General features: G+C 35.7%; 3 protein-coding genes across 5 annotated transcripts; 2 read left to right on the top strand and 1 right to left on the bottom strand.

Moving 5' to 3' along the window:
• Window positions 1-86: 86 nt before the first annotated feature.
• On the top strand, window positions 87-4,119 carry cnot8 (CCR4-NOT transcription complex, subunit 8). The gene is made up of 7 exons (XM_043222132.1): window positions 87-213; window positions 923-1,110; window positions 1,774-1,967; window positions 2,088-2,249; window positions 2,877-3,021; window positions 3,102-3,212; window positions 3,314-4,119. Exons 2-7 carry the CDS (start codon window positions 994-996, stop codon window positions 3,440-3,442), a joined length of 858 nt encoding a protein of 285 aa, XP_043078067.1. The 5' UTR covers window positions 87-213; window positions 923-993; the 3' UTR covers window positions 3,443-4,119.
• A 571-nt stretch (window positions 4,120-4,690) lies between these two features.
• gemin5 (gem (nuclear organelle) associated protein 5) lies at window positions 4,691-17,495 on the bottom strand. 3 transcript variants are annotated; one of them, XM_043222123.1, is made up of 28 exons: window positions 17,219-17,495; window positions 16,990-17,144; window positions 16,217-16,398; window positions 15,967-16,118; window positions 15,476-15,577; window positions 15,240-15,372; window positions 14,977-15,139; window positions 13,962-14,174; window positions 13,772-13,857; window positions 13,540-13,622; window positions 13,053-13,189; window positions 12,901-12,974; window positions 12,295-12,476; window positions 12,012-12,151; window positions 11,282-11,453; window positions 10,765-10,983; window positions 10,508-10,624; window positions 10,034-10,156; window positions 9,299-9,394; window positions 9,047-9,184; window positions 8,660-8,807; window positions 8,457-8,576; window positions 7,747-7,957; window positions 6,923-7,177; window positions 6,426-6,588; window positions 5,689-6,127; window positions 5,518-5,596; window positions 4,691-4,946 (listed from the first exon to the last, which is right to left on the bottom strand). In XM_043222123.1, the coding sequence occupies exons 1-28, from the start codon at window positions 17,358-17,360 to the stop codon at window positions 4,782-4,784; spliced, it is 4,389 nt and encodes a 1,462-aa protein (XP_043078058.1). In that variant the 5' UTR covers window positions 17,361-17,495; the 3' UTR covers window positions 4,691-4,781. The 3 variants fall into 3 exon arrangements, with proteins under 3 accessions (XP_043078058.1, XP_043078059.1, XP_043078060.1); XM_043222124.1 differs by having other exon boundaries at window positions 5,518-5,593; XM_043222125.1 differs by lacking the exons at window positions 16,990-17,144; window positions 17,219-17,495 and having other exon boundaries at window positions 16,222-16,331.
• A 503-nt stretch (window positions 17,496-17,998) lies between these two features.
• mrpl22 (mitochondrial ribosomal protein L22) lies at window positions 17,999-19,985 on the top strand. The gene is made up of 7 exons (XM_043221697.1): window positions 17,999-18,080; window positions 18,178-18,220; window positions 18,407-18,542; window positions 18,638-18,703; window positions 18,830-18,907; window positions 19,024-19,093; window positions 19,706-19,985. The coding sequence occupies exons 1-7, from the start codon at window positions 18,053-18,055 to the stop codon at window positions 19,912-19,914; spliced, it is 630 nt and encodes a 209-aa protein (XP_043077632.1). The 5' UTR covers window positions 17,999-18,052; the 3' UTR covers window positions 19,915-19,985.
• The last annotated feature ends 1,252 nt before the right edge of the window (window positions 19,986-21,237 follow it).

Genomic DNA, 21,237 nt, shown 5'->3' with positions numbered 1-21,237 from the left:
AAGCTTAACCACATAAAACTATCTAGCTATCTATCCATCTACGTTTTTTTCTTACATTCTGCTCCGCCAATGATTGAAAGGCTTTAGTTTTGGCGGGTGTTTTCCCACAATCCCGCAGGACCGGAAGCAGCGCGCTGTGTGTTTAGAGTCGCTGCTAGCTGTCCAGCTGCACAGCGGCTTTACATCTACATATAACGACTATACTCGTGCCAGGTAACTAGTCATTTTGAGAGTTTGCGTTTTAATATCTGTGTAGTGTCGTTTCATAGTATCGCTGTAATGCAAATGTTGTCGTTTAACGTTTTAAGAGGCGGGAGAGAAACAGATGCTAACGTCTTAAGCTAATATGATCCCCATCCAGTAAAATTATGGCTATTTTCATATTATGTTACCGACTTTTTGTTTGAACAGTTAAGATTTTTAATTAAATGAGTTAATTGCCGTTTACGTTGGAAATTCATTGGAAGATACTTAGGTAGTCAATTGTTAGAGGTGTGAATATTAAACTTATGTGATTTTAATATTCATGAACGACTCGTTCATACGTACACGCACACACATATATATATATATATATATATATATATTTCCACGGCTATAAATGCTACTTTTGGAATAAATGCTTTTATAGACTGAAATCTAATCTAATGATAGTTTGTTTGGGTTTTCGAAGCGTTGTTTGTTCATATAAAATGTAATATTCAGCAGCATTTGTTGTGGTTTTCCGCCATGAAAGTGAATTAAAAATCCTTTCCCTGTTAATAGTTTGCGAACATTTGTCTTTGTTATTAATATTCACCGGTCTTTCGTCAAAATGTCTTCTTTTTAATATGTCCATGCTTACAAGACTTAAATCAAAATAAAAGCCATGGTATTTTTAATTCAAACCTCTAATTAATAATCTAATTGCACTTCTCCGCAGAGTTTCTTTTGCCTGTGAGAGCTTCAGAATCGCTGGGTTACTAGGTTAGTTCCTCAGCCTTCATCATCATCATGCCAGCCGCACTTGCAGATACCAGTCAGATTATCTGTGAGGTCTGGGCCAGCAATGTGGAGGAGGAGATGAGGAAGATACGACAGATCATTCAAAGTTACAACTACATTGCCATGGTGTGTGCGCCTGTGTTGATGTTCCATTATGGTTTGCTGTGGTCTAACAACATAAGAAATGTCCTATAATAATTTTAGTGTGAGCATTAAAACAGTGTTATGGATCAAATAGCACATCTACACTGCACGTGATCAAAATACACTGAATAGTATGAAATGTATAAATAAACGGTTTTCTGTTTTTAGTATATTTTAAAATGTAATTTATTCCTGAGATGTTTTCAGCAGCCATTACTGCAGAGTTCAGTGGCACATGATTTTTCAGAAATGATTCTAATAGAATGATTTGCTGCTTAAATATTTAAAAAAATCAAATGGTTTTGTGGAAACATGATTTCTTTTTACATTACTGAGATTATAAACTTCTTTACTGTCACTTTTGATCAGTTTAATGTCTCCTTGCAGGTTTTTACTTTTTTTTTTTTTTTTTTTACTTTAAATCAGCATGGGTGTTTCTAAAGGATCATGTGACACTGAAGTAGTAGCAGCTATTAATGTTTGCCATCACAGGAATAAATGACTTCTAAAATACAAGGCTCGTTCACAGTATTACTCCTTTTACTGTGTATTTGATTAAATAAATGCAGATAAATCACAAGTCCTTTTAAAATTAGCAAAATGTTGTGCATGTCTGTTGTTTTATACTTGTTTTTTTTGCGTCAGGACACTGAGTTTCCCGGTGTGGTGGTTCGTCCCATTGGAGAGTTCCGTAGTACTGTTGACTATCAGTATCAGCTCCTGAGGTGCAATGTGGACCTTTTAAAAATCATCCAGCTTGGCTTGACGTTTATGAATGAAGATGGAGACTACCCACCTGGAACAACAACGTGGCAGTTTAACTTCAAGTTTAATCTGACGTAGGTGGCCAGAATTAGCTTTTTAGTCTTTTGTTTATGCCAGGTATTTAGAAATTTCAGGCTTAGCTAGTAATGGTACAAGTGGTAATGGTGGGTGTCGTTTGCCCCCGTGTATTGCAGAGAGGACATGTACTCACAGGACTCCATAGATCTCCTTCAGAACTCTGGGCTACAGTTTAAAAAGCACGAGGAGGAGGGCATCGACACACTCTACTTCGCAGAGCTCCTCATGACATCAGGCCTTGTGCTTTGTGAAAATGTCAAGTGGCTTTCGTTTCACAGGTAACAAATAGCACTTTCTGTTCATTTACTTTTTAAGCGACTCATTGTTGGGTTCATACTTCATTTTTTTCAGGGCGGTACTGTCATGATACCGTAATAATGAGGAAAAGCCTCAATATGAAACGGTTTAAGAAAGTGTTTTGTATTTGTTTTTTTAATAATATATTTTCAATAATTATATATATATATATATATATATATATATATATATATATATATATATATATATATATATATATATATATATATATATATATATATATATATATTTTTTTTTATGACAAGTAAAATTAAAGATGCCTGCATATTAGTGAAATTTGATTAGAAATTTGGCTTGCAAACAGTCCATTAAGTTTAGTGACGTATGAAATGCTGCTGATGCAAATTTCTTGTCAACTAGTAGAGATGTGCTAAAACCTTGGGCAGCAAGCTCTCTCAATATTTTGGTTAAATGTGTTTTTTTTTTTTTTTTTTTTTTTGCCACAGGCAATTGTTCACTCTACTGACATGTTTACCTGATGTAGCTTATGCATAACACACAAATAAGTATAAACAGGACTTGTATTCCAGAAAATATGACACACATAGTGTATTCTAAATTTGATGTACTTTCTCTGTTCTCGTTAGTGGGTATGATTTTGGTTACCTGGTGAAGCTGCTCACAGATTCTCGGTTGCCAGAAGAAGAACACGAGTTCTTTCAGATCCTAAATCTTTTCTTCCCAGCCATTTATGACGTCAAATATCTTATGAAGAGCTGCAAAAACCTTAAGGTACGAAAAATACTGTAACCTAATTTATATGCGCGTTATGTACTGTTATTGTTACATATGGCGATTTCTGCTGTGTTTAGGGTGGACTTCAGGAGGTGGCAGACCAGCTGGAGCTAAAAAGGATCGGCAGACAGCATCAGGCTGGCTCAGACTCGTTGCTCACAGGAATGGCTTTCTTCCGCATGAAAGAGGTTAATATTAACCAATGAGACCAAAGCTGAATAATGGGATAATAATTTTAACTGACCAGTCTTAACCTATTATTCTGCTGTTGTTTCTTTTTTTTCTTCAGTTGTTTTTTGAAGACAATATTGACGATGCCAAGTACTGTGGGCGGCTCTATGGTCTGGGATCCGGTTCTTCTCAAAGTCAGAATGGAATCTCCAACTCCTCGCAGGAGGAAACCAACAACAAGCACTGACCAAAATCTAGTGGATGATGCACTTGTTTTAATCCCACCCAGCAGATATTGTTCTTTACTGTTCTTTACAAAGATGATTTCAAATGATTCATGCATTCTTAAAGGGACATTGGGAAATGCAAACAAGCTAATCTCAGATTCTGTTCTGCTCTGTAGTCCGTCATATTGCAACGTTCCAGGACTCCAGATCCTATTTCTTCCATCAGCTGAGAATTGAAAATTTTATCTTGTTTTACAGTATTAAAAACACCATTGTTTTAAGCATGGGACCAGCGCTTGTGTATCTTATGGCTTACAAGACTCCAGGCATTTTAATATACTCAGTCCTTTTTAGAAATGTTTTGATATTTTCTAGAAAGGCTCAAGACTTCATTACTGAGATAAGAGGAAATGCCCTCTCACTATTGGTACACACGATTGTGGGGTTGTTTTTAAAATATGCCAGCATGTATATTAAAATTGAAACTTTCAAAACAAACTGCTATCTTTAAGAATTTTTTTCTGTAAGGAATACATTTTAGATTCAGGTTTGGGGCATCTTTGGGAACATGAGTCCACTGGTCCTGTGTAACAGTTTTAAATGTGTTCGTCTCACAATCTTGCCTGTTTGTGGTACGTGTTTTTATTGTATCTGTTGTTTGAGGCAGTTATGTATTAAAATGTTTTCTATCGCTAAATGGTCTCATGTCTGTTTACAAGGCATGTGTTCTTAAATCAATCGTTTGTTCCAGCTTTCAAAGCCAACCTGAAGTGGAAATTTACCCTTCTACCTATCTCATGAAGACTTCACCAGTGCATGTTTGTTTTGGGCTTTCAAGCTGATGATTTTTCATGAAAATTGTAGTGCAATGTGATTATGCTGTACTTCTCAAATCATTGTCTAATTAAACCCATCCCCTTTCTTATGAACAACTAAGCATAGCTTCAAATGTACACCACAGTACAGAGAAAAATCAGTCGCTGCAAAAACTACATGTACAAATTTTTGAACCTTAATATTAAAATATCATATAAAACTAGGCTGTGTTGATAAAATGCTAATCATAAAAGTGTAAAAATATTGAAAAAGTATTTTACATGTATGTGCTAATCCACAGCAAAGCATGAACATGTAAACATTACAGTATTGAAATATTAAATGTAAAATCTTGGAACGCTTTAAAAATGAGGTCAAAGACATGTGGCTGACAGAAACATTAAGAAATCCCTGAATTACAGGATCTGTGGCTTCAGTAACAACAATTAATATGTGGGGGAATTTTTTTATTACATTAGTCAAGTGAATTTTACATATCAAACAACAGTAATTGCTTATCAAAAACACTAAGTGCTATAACTGTTATTGTGTCAGCCTCTTCCAGGCTTTGCAGAGAGATTCTGCAGTTCCATATTTGTGCAACAAAGTTGTTGCCTTGGAGCAGATGTACTGTGGAAACGGCGTAAGATGTTTCCCCATGTGCAGCAGGACTATACAACATTCCATAACATCCGGAAATGGGTATTTCTAAAATATCATTAAAAAATACATTATTATAAAAAGTATAATATGAGCAATTATATATTGATTGATAACATACGTGACCCTGAACCACAAACCCAGGCTCAAGCAATAGCCAACGGTAAACTGTAGGGATGAAAATCAATTTCTTTTACGCCAAAAATATAGCTAAACATCGTGTTCCATTAACATATTTTATAAACATCTTACTGTAAATATATCCAAACTTCATTTTTGATTAGGTATATGCATTGTTAAGAACTTCATTTGGATCTTTGGAACTTTAGAAGGGAATTTTCTGAAAATTGAGATTTTTCTTTTTTTTGCATCCACATATTTCAGATATTAAATAGTTGAAACGTATTTTAACAAACCATGCATCAATGGAAAACTCATTTTCCTCCTTATGACTGGTTTTGTGGTCCATGGTCATATACAAGAAAAATATATTGTCATTGATAAAAAATAATAAAAGTTACTACTATATATAAATGATGACAGTAAAAAAAAAAAAAAGAAGAAGAAACCTTCGGTAGCCTTAAAATATTATACACGTTAAACTGACAGAGCCACTTACTTTGAAAATCTCAGGAATAGCAGTGAGTGCTTTGTGGTGTTCAGCAACCTGGGCAGTCAGAGCAGAGAGGGATTCACTGCTTAAAAGGAGACAAAAAGGAGCTGTTAGACATTTCTTTGAAGCACCAGAATCAAAGCACAAACGATTCAAAGGGTACGGCCTTAGAAATACCTTTTCCCACTCAAAGATCCTCCATGTCCCTCTGAGGTTTCAGGTTGAGAAGTACTAAGTGCTTGTGGGCTCTCATGAGTGTCTTTACACTGATTGTGCTGCTGAATGAGGCTATTGACTCTCCTCTGAACCTCTGCTATGGCTCTCTTGGTGGCCTGAAGATTGGCGTGAGGTTCAGAGAGAAGAACCTTCCAGAAGCCCTCAGAGAAAATAACATCCGATTGAACTTCTCCATTACAGTTTGCTTTGACTTCACTGTGGTTCTTCTCTGTTAAACCGTGACCATTGGTGATGGTGTCGTTGTTCAAAGCGCTGTACTTCCACCATTTCTTGTACATGAGCTGATAGCAGACATACGCCTCCACACTTTGAGAAATTATCAAGCTTCTTTCATCAGTTGGGTCTAGTTTCTGTTTATAGAACGTCACAGACTCCAAACCTGCGTAAAAAAACAAAAAATAAATCACATTATCACGATATGAGTAATATGTCACGATCGAGATATATATATATATACATGTACTCAAATTAAACAAGTAAATGGTCAGGGATTAGGAACTACAATAATACAGACCTACATGACAAAAATCAAGAACTAGAAATACTGAAACACTTCTTAAATTGTATGTTATGCTGTCTTCTCAGTGTAAATGTGCCTATCTTAAATTGTTCACTTTAAACTTAATTTGAAGTGATTTCGTTTCATCTCAAAACACAAACATATTGACATCTCTAACCTTGTGTTAGAAGCAGCTGGCACATCTCCGTCATTAGTGTGAAGTGTCCCACCTCAGAACCTCGAGTAAGAGCTCGCAGCAGATCCTCTACGACAGATGGCCAATCACACAAGAGCTGACTCAAAGCACACAGTGTCACGTCCAATGAAATGTGAAATAAGATCTGAGGAATAAAAGAAATGAAAGAGTGGTAAATTTGATGATGAAAATATACATTATACAGCGGCTATAAATTATATAAACGAGGTTAGAAATGCCATTTTTGTATTCAAATATTGTAAAATTATTTGCTTAATTCGCCTGACGTTTAATATTATCAACTAACCAAAATTATATATATATATATATATATATATATATATATATATATATATATATATATATATATATGAATAATATCATGAATTTCTGTCTATTCAATTTAATTAAATATTATACTGTATTCTATATTAGATCTGTTAGTGTGTATCTTTTTTTTTTATTCTCTCCACACATACCTGCTTCAGAGGAACACTAGTGCTGGCAGGAGGATTCTCAATAGCTCTCAGCTGTTGATGGATCGTTTTCACTTTGGCCAGGTCAGCAGCCGCTACTCCAAACTCATTCTGCCACACTCTGTGCACCGTGGAGAGGAAGTTCTCATCACAGGACTTAGACCAGGTGTGTGAAGAAGCCACACTCCAGGTGACCACATCTGTATCTGCCAGTCTTTGAGTGAGGATTTCATTAATACAGAACACCAGTCTGTGACCCTGTGGAGTACAGGAGAGAAAGATGCTTTATGATATTATTTTCTTGTTACATAGTAAAGAATGAGAAAATTAAAAATGTAGAAGTCTCATAATAATGTATAGCTACATAATCGGCTGCATGAATGTATCAGAGCAATGGCAACTTGTTCAAAAGAATTAACTTTTAATGATGTGCATAAGTGACTAGATGTTGTGGAGGTTTGGCCCTTTTCATAAAACTTTCTGATTGGTGTGTGATAAATTTTGACTCTTAGTGTTTCCACTTGGGTGAAAAAAAAAACTGAGCGAATGCTCAATGCTGAATGCAAGTGCTTTTTAAATGAGCACATGATGCAAGCACTGAGAAATGTGTTCTGAAGTAACAGTTTACCAAATTTGACTCATGTGTCAAAGCAGAGAATAGTGTTTATAGTTTAGGGAAATGCAAACGGGGGTGCTTTTTGAAAAATGGAATAAAGGTTTTCAAATAGTAGTTAAAAACTAACCAGGCTTTTGAACAATTGAGAAAAACTGTAAGTGGATGCACACATGTATCTAAAAACCACCAATGAAGACAGCCAAAAACAAACCAGAAGTGAGTCTTGCATCCTCAGGACTTCCTGTGCTGCAGCCCAGTCCTGGAAGAGCATCAAGTCTTTGGCGCACCTCAAAGAGAGAGAATGTGCAAGCTTGCTTTCTCCTGATATCTGCGCCAGATTAGCTGCAGTCCTTAGTGATATCATATCCCCCTTCTTGGCAATCACTTTAGCTGCATCAAAGCTGGAGTCTGAAGCAAGGTAACTGACAGGTGAAGAAACAAAATTCTTTTTTAGTCAGTTTAAGTAGTTTTTAAAAATCACACTCCCTGAATGCATGTACCTTTTCCAGTATACCTCTCTACATGTAGAACACTGTAGAACTCTGATATCCCTGATCCATCCATATATTTTCCTTTTTATATAATAATAATAATAATAATAATAATTTGAATATAAATATTTGCCTGCAACCTAGGGTAACTAATACTAATATATATGCATTTTACACGCACAAATATCCTGGACTGTATACAACAATTACATTATATACATATAATATTTTAGATTTTACAAGTGTTACATTGATATTCAGTTAATTGTACACATTTTAAATTGACTTAAAGGGTTCCACTCCAAAATTGTATTTTTCGTAAATTGTTTTCTGAAAATAAACAAAGCTTTGGAACGACATTGGTAAGTGATTAATGACAAACTTTAGGCACAAACATCTGTGTGCATTGTTTTCCTATTTGTTTTCTCACCACTTTGCTGCAGTAGTGTAATGGCCATCCTTTTCAAGCACTGCAGCCCAGTTCATGTAGAGATCTTTCAGCACGGGGTCCTCCGGTTGGAGTCTGGCTCTTGCTAAAGCTATGGCCTCCCTGAGAACAACACAAACGTTACCTTCTGCTCAGGCCACACACCACTGACATAAAACACAAGTGCCTATTGTGATGTTTCTAACCTGTAGAACTGGTGGCTTTTCAAAAGGTTGATGGCTTCGTAGAGTTTATGGATGGAGACAAGATGTGACGCTGCTTTGAGGAACTGCTCGTGGTGGCAGAGCTGCTTCACATACACCTCTACAGTCCTAGCCCACACTTGATAGCCAGCTACGAGAGGGTCAATATCCAATAGGGATCCAGGCCCGGAAAAATAAAAAGGAGAAATCCTTTAAATGCATGTGCCAAATTTATAGAACGTATAGGCCTACAAAGCATGCTTTTGTGATTTTTTTTTCCTTGAAAATATTTGTGCATATTCTTAACCACACAGACACAACAATACACACATACACAACAAAATAAAACTTTGTTCAACAGGTATAATACAATACTTCCAGACATCTTACCCATTGGAGCTAAACTGATGAGATGGTCAGTCAGTTCTCCTTTCTCCGCTGCAAGATTTATTGCTCCAATCAGATCTCCTTTCCACAGCCTCAGATAAACCATTGAGTCATAATGACCAGCATCCACATGGCTCTCCTCTGTATAAAAAAAAAAAAAAAAAAAAAAAAAAAAAAATCAATGGCTTCATGATTTACCTCAGCATATTAGCACACACTCGCACTACCCTACACTGGGTTCAGCTGTTTCTGTACCTTCCTCCTGAAACATCCTGTAGAGGGCATCCCTGTCTGTGAACAGGCCAAGCTGAATATGATCTCCAGATCCTGGAACACATGCTCCGCTTTGCGCTAATGAACAAAAGAAAAGAAAATACTTGTTTTTTCTTATTTTCTCATTGCATTACACCAAATACATAAAACATCTTTTTAGCAACATCATGTGACCCCTTTAGGCACCTTTAACACAACTGTTCAAATGATTGGTGTCACAATAATTTTTTTTGTTTGTTAGTTTGAGGAATTAATACTTACATCAAGGGCACTTTTAACTGATCAAAAGTTACAGTAAAAACACTGAAAATGTTACAAAAGCTTTTATTTTTAAAAAACACTTAAGTTTCTATTCCTCAAAGGTTTGTTGATTGTCACCACAGGAACATTTTAAAACAGAAAAATTATCTAAAATTGTAATAATATTTTACATTATTGCATTTAATGAGAAATTGAGATTGGAAAGCTTAACATTTAAAAAAAAAAAAATGAATCTAATGGTTTTTACATTTTATTGTTAACGGTTGCATAAATCTTTCAGCATTTAATTTTAAACCTTTCACTTAAAAACCATCCCTTTTGAGAGAAAGTATCTCACCAAGACACCTGCAGTAATACATATCCGTAAACATCTCAGAGATGCATTTATACTTTTAATTAATAACTTCACAAGATGGGCAAAAATATTATATATAGCATGCTGGTCTCCTGACGTACCATGTGAGAATCTTACAGTTGCGAGTGTCAGACAGTCCTGTTGAAGTTCCTCTTTGGGTCGGTGATCCATAGAAGTACTCAATGGCAGAATGGAGCGTGGCTTTCTCTTTTTTAGAGACAGATCTAAACGTTTAAAAAAGAAAAAAAAAATAAATATCATAAAAGCCTTTCCACTGTTTTTGATTAAAATGAGACCACACATTAATTCTTTTTTTAATGTAATTTAAACGTGTTTAACATTAATTAATCATCATTATATACAATAATTATTACAATAATAATTGTTCATAACAGTTGCTATGAAATGCATCTACAAGCCCCCATTATAGATGATGTGGTCACAAATACATTTATTTAGAGGAATCTGAATGATCCATTTCATAAATCATTCTGCATGATGATTTTTTGAAAGATTATTGATTATAAAAATAAATTTGATGTGAAAAATATCTTTACTACAAAGTAGAAACTGACCTGGTTTCTCTCTTTTCTTCTCCTCTTTGACCTCCCTTTTAACTGGATGGCTGAATTTCTCTCCATTCCGAACCCTCTCAGTGCCACGTATGTCCACACTGCTCTCTCTGGACCAGCCTGTGACCCCAATGATAAAGGTTATTCATCAGACGACACCCAGACAACCGGAGTGACATTTCAAAGACTGCTGGAAGCACAAAAGCGAGAGGAAGCGGAAGAGACAGCGAGAGATGAAAGCAAGAAAGATGGGCCGTTACCCATGACGGATGGATCGTCTGTGTTCTCCCTCTCTTCTTCCTCCTCGTCATTGTCTGATTGGCCCTCTTCTGCTCCACTGCCTACTGCTCCTTTAATTTCTTCACCTAAAGGCAATTCCCTTTCTTCTGCCTTCATTCCTCCTTTTTCTGGTGCCTTCTTTTTCTTCTTGGACTTTTTCTGCGGTGCTCTTTTTTTCTCCATCTCAGCCCGTTTCTTACCTGTTGATGAAAGCATTAAAAGGTATGTGTACAGTTAATGATTAAAATTATTTATATATTTTATATCTATATTTTAGAGCTTTTAGCTCTAATTCTTAACATGAAAAAGAGCAAATTACAAATATGACCACTACTAGTAGATCAAAAATACAAATTAAATATCCAGTTTGTTTTACATGTAATAAATATTATAGAAATTATTTAAATTAAAATGCAAAACTAAAACACTGCAACAACTGCTGCCCAGCTCAGCTCTACTTGTGTATATACACTAATGTTAAAAATGAGGCAGACATACTCTTCGGAGGTGTGATGTACTCCTGCTTGGATACGGCCCATTCATGGAGGGTGAAGTCATCTCCACCGGTCCAGACTAGGTCTGGGTGAACAGTGGACCACTGCACACACAATAATCGGCCCGAGTGACCCCTGTAGTTACACACAGGCTCCTCTTTAAGCACATCCCACACCTGTGAAAATCATTAAGCATTGTCAGTTTATTAGAACAACCCACACCAATCAAATTTACATGGCATTTAGAACAATGGAAGCAAAAGATGCTATAACAAGTCTCAGTTATCTTAAAGTAGTACATGTAGCAAGTTTTTTTATTATATAGTAAATAAAAACAAAGCAAATGCATTTATTTAACTGCATTTTACAATCTATTCAGATTCTAGACATTTCATGATTAAGAGTTTTTCTGTATGCTGCATGTTCAAAAATATACATTATATAAAAAAAAGTAAGAGTAAGTTGTCACATAATATAATAAGGTAGAAAAGAACACAAAACACAAAGAATGGAAAAAGAATAGAGCAAGCTATTCCTAGCTTTTGCTTTTGTTAAAAGTATAATAAATACCAAAAGAAATAAAGTATTAATAAATATAAAACTGCATAATCTAAAACACAATATTGTTTATAATATCGTCATTCAATTTCCTGATAAAATAACCTAAATTTCCATGTTATTACTGGGAAATAAATATTTATTTATTTAATTACTTTTAGCAAAAATGTACTTGCCTGAGCAGTTCCATCATAACACACTGTCACCAGACGGCCATCGTGATGGGGGCTCCAGGCTAGGCTAGTGATTTTGTTAGTGTGACCAGAGAGAGTTCTAAAAGGCTCTGTCATCAGCACTGGACTCTCTGATGGAGATTCTGTAACAGAAAAAACAAATGAGAAAAAATATACATAGCTATGGTTTGGCTATGCTCGGAATACCATACTATCATACTATTCTTAATAGCCAACAAGTATAATTACGACAATAATCAAACAAGGATGAAAAGCTGATTCTCACCAATGGCGCTCTTTAGGTCATGGATATAGACTATGGCATTACTGGAGCCAGACGCCAGAAGATACTGCAGATCATTCTGAGAGGAGTGTTCATGATGCCAGCGCAGAGAATTAATGATCTTGTGATGCTGCTGCAATGTGCACAAGAGCTTCAGCATGGGAGCCTTCAATACCTCTATGGACCTAAAACAAAAACACTTATGGAGTGACACACTCATCTCAAACTCTTTGATTGCTCTAGCCCTCTAAATCATTGTACAAGAGTGCATAAAAACAAATGTAAATCATGATTTATCTGTGTTATTCATCTAAAGAAGTAAAATTACCCTAAAATGACTTTTCTTTTCTGCTAATGTAAAAGAAAAACTCATGTGGAGAAACATTATATTAACAAATAAGTATTATTTTCGTAATATTTCATGTTTTATAAATTAACCAACTTTTTTATAATTTTTTTTTTAATTAAAAATTGTACAGTGCTCATGGGGGGGCTCCAGAGTCTTGTCTGATCTACATTACCACTCATCTAGAATAATAAAGTATTTAGAGATTGATGCATATAATTAATCAATTTATGACTTCAGGAAATAGTATTGATCAACATTACCCATCTTCATTTCCAATGGCCAAAACACTGCCGTCTGGCTTCCAGCTGATGTCTGTATGGGGGGGGATCTTGTGCTAAATAACAGAATAATGTTTTATTTTTAAAAAAATATATACATTAAGATGGATATAAACAAATTATTTTTCATTTACTTTGATGTTGTTGGTGTCACGGATGAGTTTGTCAATGTTACTGGCCTCCCCTGAGAGCTTCCAAGGGTCATGCTGAAAGATGACCCCCTCTCCACCACAGCTGTATAAGCTGTAGGACGGCTTGTCTCCTGATCCCCCTGCGCCATACACGTACATAATTATTAGCTGCAACATCACCGTTACTGTTGTTCATACCCCTCAGAACAAACAAAAGCAATTATCTTCATCCCCTCGAGCATTGGAGATGGATACAGTGATGAATGTGTCATTTTCAGCAGTGAGGTGAAATTAAGTTTTCTTCATTTCTTGTTTATCCAACAAACTCAACAGAGGGAAAGTAAGCAATTTGTCCACACTCGCTCAATTGCGGAGTGCGTTTAAGAGGAGCTGGGCGTCGCTTATTGCTGATGGATTGTTCTTGGTGCAATTCCAAGTTCAATGTTTACTGGCCTTTGTGGATGTGTGTGTAGTTTATGAATTAATTTACCAAAAGACAAGGGCGGCACAGGAGGGCCCCATGAGAGAGAGTAGACAGTTCTGCGGTGGTAAGTGCTTGAGATTTGAGGCGGCCTGTGTATTAAAAGATAATGATTCGATTCAATCCAATCTTGCATATTAAACGCAATCTTGCAGCCTAATGAACCTAAGAAATTGCAACATTTCATATACATAAATACTAACCAAAAATCGTGAATATTGACTACATCTGTTGTTCTTACTTGTTAGAGTAAACCTCATAGATGCCCACTTTACCGTCATCTGTACCAAACGCCAGAGAGCCCTCTTTTAGTGGATGCCATGCCAACTGGAACAGAGATGGGAGCAAAAAGGACATTTACGGCCTTGATTTTAAACTAACTGGATAGTACTGAGGGAAATATAAATGAGACTTCAAGACATCTGACTCACGGCTGTGACTTTAGATTTGATCCCTTGCCAAAATGTCTTTATGTCATATTGGTTCTGAATAGACAGGGTGTTCCAGACCCGGATCATGCTGTCCCCGACGCCTAGAGCCAGGCAGCCGGTGGCAACTGGAGAAAAGCTGAGACAGTACACAAACCCACCCAGAGTGGGCAGAGTCCAACAACATTCCAGAGATGCCAGGTCCCAACACTTAATCTAAAATGACAATGAATTTAATTGTTTGGATCAAGAAAGTCTAAGAATGATAATAAACAGAGATAAATCGAAATGGATGAGGGCCACTCATTTTAGTTTTTTTGGAATTCATATAAAAGATGCTTACATATAATCCACAAGAGAAAATAATAGTTGAATTTATAAAAATTCCCATTCGAAAGTTTACATCCACTTGATATAAAACTTGAAAACTTTTGAACAGAATGAAGTCGATGTTATTTTGCGTATATTTTTAAATAGTGCCCTTCAATAGCTAGAGAAGGTACTTGTTTACCACAAGACAGAAATTAAATTAACCCTGATTAAACCTTCAAATTCTAAATTAGTGAGCGTATGAACCTTCTGTAATAGTTGCATATGGGTCTCTCAGTTGTCCTCAGTTGAATGAATGGATCTCAAAATAAGGCAGTCATTATGGGAAAGGGTTCAAATACATAAAAATGCTACAAAAATTATTTGTAGGATCTGAAGCATTTTTCTGAAGAACAGCAGTCAGTTGAACTTTTCAGGACAGGAACTCATGAAGAACTACCACAAAACAAAAAACTAATCAAAACAACTATTTAACTATTATTTTCTCTTGTAGACTACATGCAAAAGTCTTTTGTGTGAAATACCTCATTCAGGTCTGTACATCATAAACAATAACATGCATTTTGTAAGATTGCTCTTATTTGGGTAACATAATTAGCCTTTTGCAGATTCTACAAGGGGGATGTAAACTTTTGACCTCATATAAGCACCACCTTTATAAGCACATATTATGGGAGGAAGGTCTCACCTCTCTGTCCATTGATGTACTGAGCAGAAGTTCTTGTTCTCCAGAGCGAAACGAGCTCATGTTGAAGACGATACGGCTGTGATTCTGTCCATCTGAAGAACTGCCCAGTAGACTCCACTTCTGCTTGCCTGACTTCTTGAGATCCCACATTATGATCTCACCGCTGCACGCCAACATTCTCAGTGAGTCAACTCACGTTCATTTACAAGAAAACATCTTCTGACACAAAATAACCATTTGACATCTCATTTACACAACCATACCCGAAACAGCTGGACACAATCTGTGAAGGTCTCCCCTTAGGCCAGTGGACAGTCAGCCAGAGTCTTTCCTTCACTGCTGGATCAACTCCTGTTCCTCGTCTCTTCAGGAAGGGAAGCTTTAGGGTCATTACACCTGAAAGAAGACACACTGTGATCTAAATGACCCTGCATCTAAAAGTTACCATGAACCAGTTTTGTTAGTGCAAGCTTTGGGCAAATGAGTCTCTCTCCATCACCTTTTCCTCTGGCTGTGCTCCATATCCGCACGGTTTGATCTCGACTACCTGATGCCAGGTAACACCCCATTTCTGCTCCTTCGGTCACCTCATTGCTTCCATCTACAGAAAGATTCAATGATGTGTCACTTATTATTTTTCTTCTCTATTTTTGGGCTATTGCAGATAATAATTTTATTATTATTATTATTATTATTATATTATTTATATATAAGATATTTTCTCTGTTTTCATTTTAATTTCAGTAAATTTGTTGTGTGATTTTGATATCGTGTCATTAGACTTTTTAAAAATATATTTATATTTAAAATAAAATAGGTTTAATGTTTTATTATTTTATTTTAAATAATTTAAAAGTTAATTTTACTGCAGGTACCAAACTTCTTATGGTCTTAATTTTAGTTAACTTTACTAACCACAGTGCTGCTCTTTATGTAAATTTGCTAAAACATTTTAAGGCAAAAATTATTCATTAAGCATATTTTGAATACCCGTGTTGTCTTCTGATCGCCCATATAGAGGCTCTTCTCTGGGTTGAGGGCACCATGCCAATGCGTGAATCTCATCATCATGCCCCCTCAGTCGATGAATCACCTCCCCTTTCTTACTGATGTCTATCACTACTATCATTCCATCCTTATACCTTTAGAGGAAGAATAAACAGTTAGCATGCACCTCTGATGGGTCTAGAGCTCTCTATCATCATAACATATATTGCATAATTATACAAAGAGTCTTTACCCAACTGCAATGTAGTTTTCTTCATGTGGAGAGCAGGACAAGCAGAAGATTGTTCGAGGTTCAGGGAAGAAGCTCTGGGTGTCATTACTGCTAAACCAATAGCACACCACAATGCCCTTTTCATCTCCAGTGACTAGAAGAAGTTTTTGCACCGGAGACCAGTGGATTGCTGAGATGGTGTTCTATTCAAACAAATGGTATGTCAGTCAGTATGATGTTCTATGCCTTGCCAACTTGAAGTCAACAGGAAATCAAAACAGACTATTCAAAAAAATAATTTATCTCATGCCAGCCTTAATGTTGCAAAAATGTCACAAATTATTTCTGGCAGAGTATATGCCAACAATTTAATTTAATTTCATCTTGATTTCACTAGTGATTTCATGGCACTTACAGCATAAAGTCAAAGGTTTCCTGACATTGACAGTAAATAAAAAAATCTAATTCTAATTTTAAAAAAGTGAAAAATAAAAAAAAAATAGAAAAAAATATTCATAAAATATGTAGTATTGTATGTAGTGTTCATCTATACTTATAATTATTTATAACAATTTAACAAAATGTTAATTACACCGACAAAAACACTATTTGTTTCATTTGGACACAGTGAAACTGTTGTAAATGAAAATGTTATTGTTGAGTCTGGAAGAAACACTTCTACTACTGTAGAAAATAGCAGAAAGAAAACTGTAATATAGTACAAAACTTCTTAAATGAACAAACTGTGAGCCAGTCACAACACTTTAAGAAAGAGCGGTAGAATATTCACTCACTTGGTGGACATTGTGCTCTTTTAACAGAATTTTCTGCTCAGTGTCCCAGATTTTGACCGTCTTATCATCTGAAGTACTAGCACAAATGTGTTCTTGTCCATCATGGGAGCAAAATGCAAAACCAGAAACTCTCTCAGTGTGTCCAGTGAGTTCACCTGCAGAAAAAAAGGTCTGATCAGATGAATGTAAATTAGCAAAAGCATAGTATTAAAGCATTCTGACCTCCTACCTGTTACTGCTGGACATCCTGCAGTTACATTTAGCAGATAGATTGTATTCTTTGCTCCAAAACCCAGCACTCCCTTTCTATTAATGTCACTGCAGCGTGAACAGTACCAGTTTGGAGACGCTGACAGATTTCGTTGATGCATTATAAAGAAAAAATGACCGCTGCATCAAAATCATAGAATAAATTCACGGAAAGTAACAGTGAATTGACTTCTCTCATCTACTCATGCTGCCGAAAACACACCGGCTTGCCGAATATCAGCAGCGTGTGCTGTAAAAATTATACGGAACGCGAGAAGGGACAGTTAACGTATAACTTTTAACTCATTCTGCAGTGACATTTGCCGTAAAGCAAAGCGTCGTAACATATTCAACCGAATCTCATTTCCGAGAGTCTATTCATTCAAGTAGTTCAAAAAACCACTTCAATGATTCATTTAAGTATAATTTGACCAAATCTCGAGACGTAGAGTGGCATATTCTGCTCTACAAAAAGCAAATCCATGTATGCACTTACTGCCATTTTTCGATATATGCATACATACATACACGTATGGGAGTACATTATGATTTAATGTGTCCCTGTTCAGTTGTTGCAGTCATAATTTAGCTAATAACATAAGTCATTAAGAATTAAAACATTTGCACTGACCTGGCAAATATTTACATTCACTCCCATCTTTTACATTTCAGTCGGATTTGCAAACAAATAAATCAGACTTTTAACGAAGACTTTGGTTTCGTTTCAACGGAGGTGTCGGTTCAACAGACTCACTGAAAAGATCCGAATCAAAATAACGATTCGCGCACGAATCGGACATCCTTGATAATCAACATGGCGGCCTCCGTTGTGACATGGGCTGGTGAGTCAAACCAAATATACGTTCTTTTTATTTATAGTTATATATGCGTTTCTGTTGATTTTGTTTTAACAGGAAACTATATTTGTATTATTAATAGGTTTAGCCGCCATTGGTCGTGCTTGTGGACATATCCGCTCTAGGTAAGAAAATCACATACAGTTGCTGTGCAATGTAAAAGACACCGACTGAAAGCTAATATAGATAACGTTATATATGATAAAGATAAACAGTATTATTGTGCATCAAAAGTGTTGTTTAAGGCTAGGTTTTACATAGTACATGTAGCAGCCTACATATTGTTTTACAATTTGTCTTGCTCCATTTAGGTTGCTTGGATCTTCATCAACGTTGTCTCAGGTGTCTTGTTTTCACACAAGTACAGATTTAAATAGCAAACACTGGGAAAGGAGAAATTTGGTTGTATATCCACCCCAACAGAAAGATGAACCACGCAGACCTGCTGTTAGTAATTCATTTAATTTACTTTTGCATGTAACAAAGTTTATTGTGGGGTTATTTAGAGTTTGATTTTAATATTATTTTATTTATTGTCATAGGAGATTTATCACTCCAGACGACAAATTAAATACAGCAAAGACAAGATGTGGTACTTGGCTAAACTGGTGAGTAATACGTCAAATGTCTCCAATTCTTATAAACTTTAAATGCACTTAGGTAACGTGGCATGTGCATAGCATATGGAGTAGTAATACATAGGTATGTTATTTAAGTGATGAATGTTTTTACAGATCAGAGGTATGACCATTGACCAGGCACTTGCTCAGCTTGAGTTCAACGACAAGAAGGGAGCTAAAATAATCAGAGAGGTAAAAATACAAACTGTTATATGACAGGAATATCTGTTAAACTGCTTACATTGTATTGATTAAAATAGACATTTTGCATTAAAAATTTTTTTTTGAAATGTAACTATGTGTTAAAGGTAATTTTGGAAGCTCAGGAAATGGCGGTCAGAAATCACAATGTGGAATACAAATCGAATCTGTATATTGGTAAGTTGGATTCCTGTCAAACATTAACATGAAAGTCAAGTAATGATTTTTTTTTTGTGCACTTAAATTATATAGAAAATTATATAATCTACAAAATGTTTTGCAAGCAATTCTTTTAGACGCAGAACAAAAAAAGGTTTGCAAGCTAGCCTATTTCAAATTTAAAAGTTATGAGTGAAAATTTCCGAGACCCTACCACAAAACAAAACTTAAAAGCATTGGTGGTTTACATTACAGGTGTGCATCTTGACAAAGAACAATGACACTGATATATTTTAAGACATGTCAGCAAGATATTTTCAGTTGAGAAAGCTCAAACGTACATTCAAGCCTTGTCTTAGAAACTGGGGGTATGGGGCAGAAAGCCATTTCATAAAACAAAGATTAATTATTCTACATTAGGCCTAACCACGCCAAAATCAATCTATATTTAGTGTGTAAAAAGGCAGTATTTGATGTTATATGTTTTGTATGCTGCTTTTGTGTATTATTTTAAATAATGCATATATACATTTCTAGATTGAATGTAATTTTATGAACATGGTTCTTGGACAGTTTAAACCTTTTAATTGTAACATCTGAATTATGTTTTCTTTGGTCTGACTTCAACAGCTGAATCATTCTCTGGCAAGGGAAAATACCTAAAGCGTATTCGTTATCATGGACGTGGAATGTTCGGCATCATGGACAAAGTGAACTGCCACTACTTTGTGAAGCTTGTTGAGGGAGTTCCACCTGAAGTTGAGCAGAAGACCGGATTCGACCAGGCCAAGGAGTATGTGGAGCAACTGAGGAACAGAACAATTATTTACTCGCTATAGTGTGAATTGTCAAAAAACAATTAGTTAATATGCTCATGTAAATAACTGAAGAATAAAGAAATCACACCAAACACACCTTTTGTTTTTTTTTATTGTGGATCAAATATGAAAGAGGCTTTTCAAAAACATTAAAATGTAAAATGATGACCATTATGCATTTTTAGCATGATTTACAGGGCAAAAAAAAATACTCAGTATGACACAATAGTTTATTTACTAAGAAAATCTTTGTCAAGCATGTTTAAAACAGGAATCATTTGAAGACATTAATAAATCAATTATAAATATTTTTTAATATTTACAAATCATTGACACTTTTTCAAACCACTTGTCAGCAGGTGGTTTTTAGGCACAAAAAAATTAAATGCATATGTGTTTAAATACAAAGTTTACTTCAAATGGTGGAATATATTAGGCTGCAAATACATTTTAAAATTCATGTATTGGAAAAGTTATTTTGAAATTAGGCAAATATAGTGATTGGATCAGAGCATCACCAAAACAGCAGGTCTCGTTTTTGGTATACAGAGGTTAGAACAAAAGTGGTGGGGAGTGAGAGGCAGCTGTGCGGTCACATAAAATAGGTACTGTAAAAATGTGATGCTGGCCATGATAAAAAAGGTGTCGCAATGCATCGCAGTTTTGCTGCATATGGGGCCAGCAGCAGACTGGTCAAAGTACAAAAAAAGACCCCTGTCTACCACCAAATTCCCCAGATCAAAAGCCGGTGGGATATATGGGATGTGGTGGACCGACAAATCCAATATGGAGGCTCCACCTTGCAACTTGCAGGACTTAAAGGATCTGCTCTGCTGCTAATGCCTTGAAGCCAGAAACCACAGGACACATTTCAAGTCTCAAGGAGTCTATGCCTCTGCGCATCAGAGCTGTTTTTGCAGCACAAGGAGGGGCTTTACACAATATTATCCATGTGCTTTTATTGTGGCTATTTAGTATGCTGTATATAAGTGTGCACTTCTACAAGTAGAAGTTTAGCGCCCACAGCCCCCTCCATGACTGAAGGGTTGGGAAAAACTGTCACATCAGCCCTGGCAACAGTGATTAAACAAAACAAAACAAAAAAAGCATATTATAAAGTCTTGATTTGCATTTGCATTTTGCTATTAAAACTGATAAAAAATGTATAGTTTTGGCCTTTGCCCTTATAATCTATACAATCTGTACAGACTCCCCTTGTTTTGTATGAGGTCTGTGGATTATATTCAGTGAGAATATCTACAATGTATTTAGGCCCTATGCCATTGAGTGATTTATAGAAGAGTAAAAGTACTTTAAAATGTATCCTAAATGTAACTGGAAGCC

This window comes from Puntigrus tetrazona, chromosome 21, assembly GCF_018831695.1.
Source record: "Puntigrus tetrazona isolate hp1 chromosome 21, ASM1883169v1, whole genome shotgun sequence".
NCBI classification, from domain to species: domain Eukaryota; kingdom Metazoa; phylum Chordata; class Actinopteri; order Cypriniformes; family Cyprinidae; genus Puntigrus; species Puntigrus tetrazona.
This window is presented reverse-complemented; position numbering and strand designations above follow the sequence as displayed.

Bases quoted from the DNA above. Each gene is read 5' to 3' on its own strand.
- mrpl22 (XM_043221697.1), top strand. From the start codon at position 18,053: ATGGCGGCCTCCGTTGTGACATGGGCTG. The intron at 18,081-18,177 runs GTGAGTCAAACC...TATTATTAATAG, and splicing joins CTCCGTTGTGACATGGGCTG to GTTTAGCCGCCATTGGTCGT. The intron at 18,543-18,637 runs GTTAGTAATTCA...TTATTGTCATAG, and splicing joins ATGAACCACGCAGACCTGCT to GAGATTTATCACTCCAGACG.
- cnot8 (XM_043222132.1), top strand. From the start codon at position 994: ATGCCAGCCGCACTTGCAGATACCAGTCAGATTATCTGTGAGGTCTGG. The intron at 3,022-3,101 runs GTACGAAAAATA...TGCTGTGTTTAG, and splicing joins AGAGCTGCAAAAACCTTAAG to GGTGGACTTCAGGAGGTGGC. The intron at 3,213-3,313 runs GTTAATATTAAC...TTTTTTCTTCAG, and splicing joins CTTTCTTCCGCATGAAAGAG to TTGTTTTTTGAAGACAATAT.
- gemin5 (XM_043222123.1), bottom strand. From the start codon at position 17,360: ATGCATCAACGAAATCTGTCAGCGTCTCCAAACTGGTACTGTTCACGC. The intron at 17,145-17,218 runs GTAGGAGGTCAG...TTTTTTCTGCAG, and splicing joins AGGATGTCCAGCAGTAACAG to GTGAACTCACTGGACACACT. The intron at 12,152-12,294 runs GTGAGAATCAGC...TTTCTGTTACAG, and splicing joins TGACCTAAAGAGCGCCATTG to AATCTCCATCAGAGAGTCCA.